This window comes from Caenorhabditis briggsae (assembly GCF_000004555.2).
Source record: "Caenorhabditis briggsae complete genome, chrIV, whole genome shotgun sequence".
Taxonomy (NCBI): domain Eukaryota; kingdom Metazoa; phylum Nematoda; class Chromadorea; order Rhabditida; family Rhabditidae; genus Caenorhabditis; species Caenorhabditis briggsae.
In genome coordinates, this window is record NC_013487.2 from 9,359,811 (window position 1) to 9,370,040 (window position 10,230).

A 10,230-nucleotide genomic window follows, 5' to 3' on the forward strand; every position below is an offset into this window, starting at 1 on the left:
TTTTGAGCAAATTCTCAACTGTTGTCTGAAAAACCTTCCTTGTAAAGAATTGCCAGAAAAAAGACGAAAATAGAGAGAAAAATATGAAAGTAAAAAAATTTGCTGATTACGATAGATCGGCACGGCCATCAGATTTTCTTTTCCACAGCTCCGATTTTTGCGTACCAGCATAATTACCCACTGAAACTGCCAAAGGTTAATTCGACTGTATTCTTTTTTTTTAATATCCTAATTGGGAAGAAAATATAAATAAGCATGTTTGCAAAATTTTGTTCGAATATCAGCTGTTTCAATTTTATCTGTATCAACTTAATTTGTTATCCAAAAAACTGCCCTCCCGCATCTTTTATCATGTTTTGTGTTGAGTTTACACCAAGATAAATGTCTGTCCCCTCCACATGCGCAATATTTTTTTTACACGATACAACAAGCTTTGTGTGAAAATAAACGATAAAAGAAAATACAGAAAACCAATGAATACGATTTTGAGAGAGGGTCTATATAGAAACAGGCTAGGTGATCGGTTAGGTTATCGAAAAGTTCATTCGGTCATGAAGAACTTGATTTCAGTGTTCATTGATAAACACGAATGATTACAAACTGAAAAGAACTTTTGTAACGCTCTCGGTCAATGACCACAAAGTTACAAAATGAAAGTGAATGAAAAAGAAGAAGAAGAAGAAGAGAATTTAATTTGCATATGAGGGCAGTAGGTGAAATGGAAAGAAGAAGTGACAAGAAGGTGTCACAATGGGAAACGACCATCATGCAAATCTCATCATCATCGTCTCTTTTCCATCGGGATGAAAGTTTTGTGTCTCAAGAAAGTTGAGGAAGGAATTTGGTTTCTTACGCCCTGCGGTGAAGGATTGGGAGCAGAACAATGAGAATGAGAGGAGATTTGAAAAGACAATTCCAGAGAAAGGAAGTAGAGAAAATGGTAGAATTTGGAAGGAAACACTGCATTTCATAGGCAATTGATGGAGATAATTTCTTAGACTTCAAATTTTCAAATATTACCATACGACCTGTAAAAAATGGGCTCCCACACGATCCAGTTTGAGCTCAATTATTCCAATTTTATACAAGATATCAAAAACGTGCTGACTGACAAAACACTTCTAAAATCCTGATAAATAATTTATCAGTTGACAACTTCTTGTATCTTTGACAGGAACCAAGAAAAATTGGATCAACGTTTAAAGTAGCGGACCCTTCTGTTACAGACATAAATTCCAAACTCAAACCAAAGTTAGAAACTTGAAAGGTGTTAAGTTAAAAATTAGGGAGCCCTTCTATTACAGGTTTTATGGAATTTATTAGATAAATGGCTGACCTGAACTGAATGACCTCGTTTCAGGTCATTTCGAAACCAGTATAGCAAAATTGAGATTGAAAAAAAACAGTAAGCGAAAGTACAAAGCGATTCAAATGAGGCGGATGAAACCTCTCTCATAACTTTTGATTCGTCTAACGACCGTTCCGCCATTTCTTCGGGGAGACTACGTGGATTTCGGAGTAGTTAGACGATTAGTAGGTCAATGGGAAAAGCTACGGATTCTTTCAGAAAGAGAGAGAGAGAGAGAGAGAGAGAGAGAGAGAGAGAGAGAGAGAGAGAGAGAGAGGAACAAATTTAGAAAAAAAAACAGTTTTCGGAACAGATATGATTAAAAAGAAGATGAAACAAAAACTGGATCAGATGAGAGAAATGATAAACGTAAGCTTTTGGAGTTTTGTGGGCTGATATCTGAAGGTTACAATCGAACGGAAAATGAAAGAGGAAATTGAAAAAAAGGAGATGAAGAAGAAAAAGGAGAAGAAGAAGGTAAAAAACGGGTTCAGAATTGATAAAGTGAAAGGAGAAGAAGCTGCAACAAACAATTGAAAACATCAGAAATGATTAAAAATCTTAAAAACAGATCATCTTTAATAGGTTCTAGGGATGAATTCAGAAGCCAACAATTCAATTGGTTCCTCTTTCTTCCGAGTCCCCACTATCAATTTATCACTGGAACATCAGATTGCTGATTTCGAAAGCATGACTTCTTCCTTATACAAAAAGACCTGTTCCAGGTAGGAACATGAACTGTTTTCCCTTTCTGGGTTTTGCAGATTATTTGAATTCTCTATATCAAAGATATGATAAGAAATAATTACAGTGATAGGTGTTGTCAGTTTTCATGGATTATCTGCATGTCCGGATACCGTCAAACTTGTAAGAGAAGGGTCTCCTACCTGTCAAGTGTGAGTTTATATTTGGCGGCTTCTAAGCAAAGGCATAAAAAATGTGTCAACTGCGAAAACATTTCTGATACTATGATGATAAACAATTGACAACTTTTTCATTTCTTCGACAGGAACCGAGAACAATTGGCTCAAAGTAGAAAGTTACAGGTTTTAGGGTGAACGGTATTTTCACACAGATACAAAAAGGACTCTAATTTAATACCAAAAAGTGCAAATGACTAAAAGCAGAGATCTAGTTGAGGAATGAGTAGATTTCATGAAGGATTAAAGAATTCGATTACATGGGGGATTGGAGGACGATTAAAGTTGTAGACATGGAACACTGGAAACACGTTTGCCAGAAGAGAAGATTTGAATCGGCATGGGAGAGCTAGAGAAGGATCGACACCTTTTGGCAGATGCTATATGGAGATTTGAAATTTTTGAAAAGAAAACATCTGGATTTTCAGAATACAAGAAGAGAAATGATTATGTTTCGAAATCCAGGATGTATCAAATGTGCAGGAATGGTGAAATACGTAGAAGTAACAAAAGTGGATGTAGGAGACAGTTTTCACGATAGAAACATTTGAATGAAAGGGAGGCCGAGAGGGAGAGAGAGTGTGAGGCTAACCAACCGTCCTCCGGCCTTATGCTAAACCCGTTTTGTCTCCATCGCCGTTTCCCGATCCTAGTCGGTGGTCGCCTGCTTCTGCTTCTTCCTCTTCTGTATCCCTTCAGAAATGAAGACATTTCGAAGTTGTTCGCTATTGTAAACGATGTGAGAATTCCTGCGATAGTGACAAAAAGAAAGAGAGAGAGACCGCTTTATCTTCGGAAGCTACGCTAGCCTGCTTCTTTTGACCTGATAAGAAAGCCGATTCGGCGGTCGGAAGGTTCAGTGAACTAATTCTGCCAAACAGACAGAGGTAACGAAAAATTTTTTATTCGCAGGGTATTAATATTTTGGTACAAAATATGGAGTTGCGGAAGAGAAACTCTGGTGTCGAAGGTTCCACCAACTACCGTAACCTGAGTAACCTGAAAATATTTCTTTTTTCCTGATTTTTTCTCGTTTTCTGTGCAATATCAGTCAATTATTTCACTGTAAAAATGTTTAATTTACCGACTTTGTTTGGAGAAAAACGAGAAAATATATGCTGAAAACAAGAATGTTTAAGATTACGGTAGTTGTCGCTGTGGGACCTTCGGGCACGCCCACAAGCTTTTCTCTTCCACAGCTCTAATTTTTTATATGTACAAGCATAGTGTTTACAGTGCAACAACATCTGGCTTCCAGAAGGTCAATACCGTAACCAATCTCCAAATCTAACAAAATGTGGATTGTCTGGAGAATCATAAACCATTGTCTTGAACAAAATTCTCCTAGACCCATGATTATGGTAAGTCAAGATCAAATTTCTTTTTTGCAGATTTCTACCCGCGAAACTTTTAAAACTGGTATTGTTTCTTTTCTCACTTTTAGATCGATTTGTACTTTTTTTGTGTTTTCTTGTGTTGGTTTATGGTTTTTCAACAAATTTTCAATTGTTCCAGAAGCCACTGCAATGATGGCCGACGAAAGTGAAGTCATGATTGGGGAGGATGTCCTGTCGACATATTACTCAACAACTAGCAACTCGGACTCATCATCTGGATCTGCTCCTCTCACAACGTCAACAACTTCTGCATCTTCGTCGAACTCATCTACGAATCGTCACGAACCAGGGCTTCTGAATTTCTTTCGTCGACGTAGTTGGTTTGGGTTTGGTGGAGCTGCTGAATATGCAAAAAAGAAAGAAGACGTAGATACGATCCAAGAAATTATCAAGTGCTACCAAAACAATGATGTACCAGGAATGGAAAAATTTGTTCATGAGGAAACGAAAATCACAGTGTGCGAAACAGAGAAATGGAAAGACGGAGAAGGCATGTGGTGGGATGATGAAGAGGTACTTCGTCCGAAAAGAGTCGAAGAGAATCTGAAAGAAGTTCCGTTCGGCAAGAACACGCCTCATCCAAAAAAGGGAGTTTCGATGTTGCCTCCCCGTGTGTTGAAAGCGGTTCGATTCGATGTGGAAAATACTCCGGAAGACCGTGAAAATCGAGTGAGTGGCTATAAATATTCCAAATTTCATAAAACTTTTTCAGCCATTCACTCCTCTTTTCACCAGCACACCGAAACACTTCGGAACTGAATGCGACAGCGATGATGAACTGAGACCTCTCAGAGAATGTGATTCAAACACTGTTCTTTTACCAGTTGCCGTTCACAATAACACCTCTTCGATTCTTCTGGCTAGTACCTCTGTGATGACAAGTTTGAATAAGGTAATCATCAACTTCTTTGAACCGCGAAAATTAAACTTTAATTGCAGTGTCACCAAGAAACCACAGATGCTCTTTGCTTGCCGTTCAATAAAAACATTTACAAAATTTGCTACGACGACACTGATGAAGAAGAAGTTGCAGAAGAAGCACTTCCTTCGGAAACGCCTACTCCAAGTCGGGGAACGTTTGTCGTGGAAATGGAGGGTTCTGAACCGAGTTCTAAGACTATGAGTGGGCGTGATCAAAGTTTCGATCAACTGGACATATCGACTGATTCGAGCGTTATTCTGAATCTGGATTGCATTGACAACTACATCCAACGTCTTGACGATGAAATCGCTGCAGCAAATCGATTTGCTCGAGAGAAAGACATGGTCCGAGCTATGGGAGCTGTACAACAGGCTAGACTTCTCCAGGAACGATTTGAACAAATGAATGACGCCATTAACGAAATGTGCAGCAAGCTCCCGGATGATTTCGAGTGTCCAAACGCAGTGGAAGATGACAAGAGCTATCATGACTTGTCGGCAGTGTTCGAAGATTCGCAATGGGGAGCAAGGCTTGGTTCTGAAGCTGGAAGTTTCAATGGAAGTCAGCTGTAACAACTATTCGAAAAGATCTGAACAAATGCAGAACGACTGCCAAAAACCTCACTTACCAATAACTAATCATTTTTGTAAAATACTATATTGCCTGAATGCCTCTCTTTATTGATTGTTTTATTTCTTTGTCAAAATAAAGGATCTATTTCCAAATAGTGTTTTTCAGAATTTCTTAGACTTCGAACAAGCTTTTCAGCTATTATTAAAATTAATTTAAAAGAATTTATTCTGTACAGCAATAAATAGACCAACAAATTCAGGCCCATAGTTTCTGGTTCAAACTACCACCAAAAAAAACAAGGCACTGGAGCGCGAATGCAGTCTCTGTGGTGAAACCCGTTCGATAAATAAATGCATGCGCCTTCAACAATTTTAGCACTTTATGACTCATTTCAGCTCAAAGGCATTGAAATTATTACAGAATGTCTTACAAAATCGAAGCCAGCCAGCTGAAAATAGCTGAAAAGCTGGTGGTGTTGAATAACCGGGCTGTTGGAATGATGACAAGGATGTATAATATAAAGAAGTCTAGTGGTGGTGAGTAATTAAAGAAATTCAAATAATTTGATTTGTTTTCAGATTCAAAAGTTAAACCATATTTTTTGAGCGATAAAAAAATGGAAGGAGCAATCAAGCATATTGTTAGAAAGTTTCCAGTTGTTGATTGTCGATCAAATACAGTAAGTTGTCATTGATTCTCGATTTAAATACGTTTGTTTATTCAGTCAACGTTCGAACATGTTCAAGCAATGTCTGCTGAGGTGACAAAGTCTTTGTCGCTGTATTATTATACATTTGCCGATCTTCTGGACTTGAAAGATCATATTATGCAAGTTCTCACGACAATGGAAACTTGTCAATGCCAATTGGATGTGGTGAGCAGCACCGATTAAATATATATATTGTTATATGTCACTTTTAGACTCTGAACTACGATTTGACGACCGGATATTTGAATCTGGTCGTTAATCTTATCACAATGATGATTCTATTGTCGAGAATAGAAGATAGAAAAGCAGTTCTCGGTCTTTTCAATGCAGGATACGATCTCCAGCATGGCCAGAGTGAAGCGTCGTTCCCACGCCTTGGTCAGATGATTCTTGATTATGAAAATCCACTGAAGAAACTCAGTGAAGATCTTGGGCCATTGAATCGGTTAATTTTCTCGGCGCTTTCATCGGTCGGTCCATCCTATTTACGCAGGAACAAAACAGCAGAATACTGGAGAACGTCTAACATCTTCTCTTTAACAGCAGCTCCAGGTCAAATCCTTTATGCTGCACAAACCGAAACAGTAAGTTGGAAGGGAATAAATGATTGAAAATTATTTAATTTCAGATGGCTTGCGAATATCTTTCTATTGACATCATTGATCGTTGGATAATATGTGAGTTACCAACATTTTGAAACTGAACCTCAATTTCTTTTAAAGTTTGTGCAACAATTTGTCATTCGTCTCTCTTGAATGATGCGAACATCCTCTCGATGTGGCAAGCCGCTGTTCAAACGAATTTCTGCATACGCCTTTTCCGAGACGAGACATTCCTTACTCATCAAGAAATTCAAACGTATTTCGAATCAACAAAAGATAAAAGCAAACGGTTGCAAGATCTAAAAGAAGCAATACACATGTCTTCCTCTTCGTAAGTTTTCCTACTTCATACTTCAATTGAGAAAAGAAATTTTTCAGAATCGGTGTGCATGCGGACCGTCGTCGTTTTCTACGCAGCTCACTTCGAGAGCTTTCGCTATTACTTCGCGACCAGCCTGGTTTGCTTGGTCCGAAAATATTGTATGTGTGGATGGCGTTGGGAGCAGGAAGAGATGAAGTCATATGGTTGCTCAGACACCAAGTAGAAATGCCCTTGATTGCTAAGAAAGGAAACAAAACCATCGATGAGCTCATAGATCGACAAATTCCAGAGCTCTTGTTTTATATGCTTGAACTTCGCGATCTTGTTGTGAAGTATTCAGCAATCATTCAGCGATACTATTTACAGGTTAGCTCATTTTTACAACCAGGATAAAGGAATGTAACTAAATTTTTTCAGTACGTATCCAGTTATGATTCAATTGTGGTAACAGAGGAAATCAATCACGCGTCCGGACTCTCTACAGACGAGGCAATCCTTCTGACTGACTTCGCCAATTCGATTTCAAACATCAACTCTGACACGGATCTTCGAGCTCTGCGGTTGGACTGGTTCCGTTTTCAAGCATGGGTTTCTGTCTCTCGAAACAACTTCCAACTCTTGAAACACCGAAAACTAGCCAATTTCATGAACACATCGGTGTTCCATCTCAAAATGATTGATCTACAAGATGAAATGCTTCGCGAAACCAGTGACCTATCAATTTATTGCTTTTATCCAAAGTTAGCAGAAAGACACTGGATCAATTGTCTCCAATTGCCCGCTCAAGCCCGATACGTGCTCAGTTTTGCCCGTCTCGCTGGTCATTTCACCAGTGCACTTCACGACATGTGCCCTGAGGAGAAAACGTTCATTACCGAAAAGGCACTGGCTCAATGTAACTCGGTTATTGAAGAAACGTGCAGGCAAGTTTCGTTTGTACTGGAAAAGGTAGCGGAACACGAGTTTGGACTTGCTTATCAAATGACTCCAAGTGCTGTTTCCGTTCGAGTAATTGCTCAAGTCTTACAACAAAAAGGTGGGAAAGCTGCTGCAGCAGCGGCAGCTGCGGCGAAAGACTATTTTGTCGCCGGAGAAGAAAGTCACCGCGTTGATCGTCAGGCCTTGACTATGCCAGATAAACTTCAGACAACACTTCGTGAGTGAAATTTAACTAATGTAGCATACATGAATAGTTTTCAGTGGAATTATGTGCGGCCCTTGGAGTCCATCGTCAGATTCATGTGGCAGATCATACGTTTGCTCCCCGAACATATCTTTCACAAAGCCTAGAGAGCACATTCGTGGACCTCCTACATAGAATGTTGTGGGAAGGTCAAGAAAATGCGAGTAACCCAAGAAGGCCTAGTGAAATGCTTCTCGCTCTTCAAGCATACATGACTGTCTTCCAGAATTTGGACACTGCTAGTAAGTGAGATATACAGTAAGAATCAAAAAATGGGGTTTTCAGTTTCTGTGGATATAAGCAACACCATGCAAGCGATTCTCCTTCAACAAACGCAGTCTGTAGATTCTAGAAATAAAGACACAATCACTGCTTTCTACACAAAATGGTATCTGGAAGTTCTTCTTCGTCGGGCATCAGCTGGTCACATGATCTGGAGTGAGCATCAACGATCAATGTTAGCATATGGACAGGAGATACTGCCGGTCATGCCCGACCAATATTCTGATCCACAAGAATTGCGTGCACTTGTTCAAATCATTGGACCATATGGAATCAAGTTTATGTCGGAGAGATTGATTTGGCACGTTGCTAGCCAAATAATGGAAATGAGCAAGATCGTTGGAAGTTATAAGGAAGCTCTGCAAGTAGCCAGATCTAATTTTGACAATGCAGAGAAGATGAAAGAAGTATTGAACATTTTGAGCGCTGAACCTAAAGATAAAAAGGGAACAAACACTCCATGTGCTGCCGATGCGATTTTGCAACGAACTATTATAATCGGACAAATATGTGCTTTCCGGGATGCTCTTCATGACGCTTTGAGGGATGTTGTCGACTCGAAATTACCATTTTTGCAATCTTCGTTTAATATGTTTTATCAAAATCTGGATTACGTCGCCAAAGTGAAAATGGGTGAAATGTCAGCGGCGCTGGGTGTGAAAGGACCCGTTGATATGTCGTTGGTAAATGCTGTTCGAGCACAGAACCAAAATGCCCATCCCCAAGAACATTACATAAACAGCTGCCTATTAATGGTAGCAATTGCCGTTTCTATCCCTCGGATCGGAATGGTGGATCAGTCTACCTATAAACCTAGCATCCAAGGTAGGTGGTTTTCCTTTCCGTCATATTTATAAGAACCGTTTTTAAGCTGCATTGAACAATAGCCACTGTGTTCCAATTGCTATCAACACTATCGGATCAGCACTGTTTCATTTGCATGATCAAAACGATATACCAATGAGAATGAAAGAGTTTTTGGCTGTAAGTGCTTCATCAGAGTTCGCTTGAAGACGTTTATTTTGCAGCTTGCATCCTCTGGAATCCTCAGAACTATCCACGAAAGGGACAATGGCAGAACCGCCCCAGATGATGCTCTCCGTTCACATAATACCCTCTATATCATCTTGGAACAGATGGTTCGCAAAAACCACTGGATTTCGATGAATGTTCTCGAGGCTTGCTTCCCTTACAACCTCGTTCGGACAGCTTATCAGCAGTGCTACGAAGCTGAACCCCAGTAATAATTTTTATGTACAGTACCTTTAATTTTTCTTCACATGTGCCTAAAATGTTTCATAATTATCCACTACCAACCCATTCATCGCCACGGGTTGAACAACGCTTAACTTGGCAACTTTTTCATATTCCCTGCATTTTTGTATGCATTTTCCTCTCTCCCACTGAATTTCCAAATAGCTTTAATTTATTACATTTTCATGTACCATAATAACATTTTTATCCTGCTTCAATCTGATTGTTTCAAATCAACTGACAAAATGGCACAACGATAAGAAACATTTCCGAGAAAACACATATGTAGGACTGTAAGAAGACTGAAAAATCAGCCAAACAGGCAAGAGCTCCTACGCTAGTATATGTACTCTATATAAATAGTGTGGCTCAGAAGAGATTTTGTGATGGAAAACCTAGGGTACGATGCCTTGACGAAAAGCTGACAAACCTGATGAAAAACAGGTGAAACCATTAATGTCTAAAAATCATATTCTGAAAGTTAGGCACGTTGCTGCCGAAAAAACAACGGTGGGCGGAGCTTCGCTCCCACGGAGAACACTACGATCTCTCCAATTCAGTTTCATTCGAACGTCAACTTAAGACACAATCTCTGATGGGGTTATTCACCAAAATGTAGAAAATTTCGCAAAACCGCGGAGAATGAACAAATCTCGCTGAAATTTCGGAAAAAATTTGGAGAAAATTATAGAGAGCTTATTCACAAAATTTGGGGTCA

At 39.4% G+C, this 10,230-nt stretch overlaps 2 protein-coding genes across 2 annotated transcripts; both read left to right on the plus strand.

The window, feature by feature from the left end:
- Positions 1-3,797: 3,797 nt before the first annotated feature.
- On the plus strand, positions 3,798-5,159 carry Cbr-kca-1 (the record flags this gene model as incomplete). Its single annotated transcript, XM_002633609.1, has 3 exons — positions 3,798-4,334; positions 4,378-4,557; positions 4,605-5,159. 3 exons carry the CDS (start codon positions 3,798-3,800, stop codon positions 5,157-5,159), a joined length of 1,272 nt encoding a protein of 423 aa, XP_002633655.1.
- A 422-nt stretch (positions 5,160-5,581) lies between these two features.
- On the plus strand, positions 5,582-9,502 carry Cbr-gex-3 (the record flags this gene model as incomplete). The annotated part of the gene is made up of 12 exons (XM_002633610.1): positions 5,582-5,696; positions 5,739-5,839; positions 5,885-6,034; positions 6,082-6,453; positions 6,498-6,546; positions 6,592-6,802; positions 6,850-7,159; positions 7,211-7,949; positions 7,994-8,218; positions 8,262-9,083; positions 9,130-9,242; positions 9,287-9,502. 12 exons carry the CDS (start codon positions 5,582-5,584, stop codon positions 9,500-9,502), a joined length of 3,423 nt encoding a protein of 1,140 aa, XP_002633656.1.
- Positions 9,503-10,230: the final 728 nt, after the last annotated feature.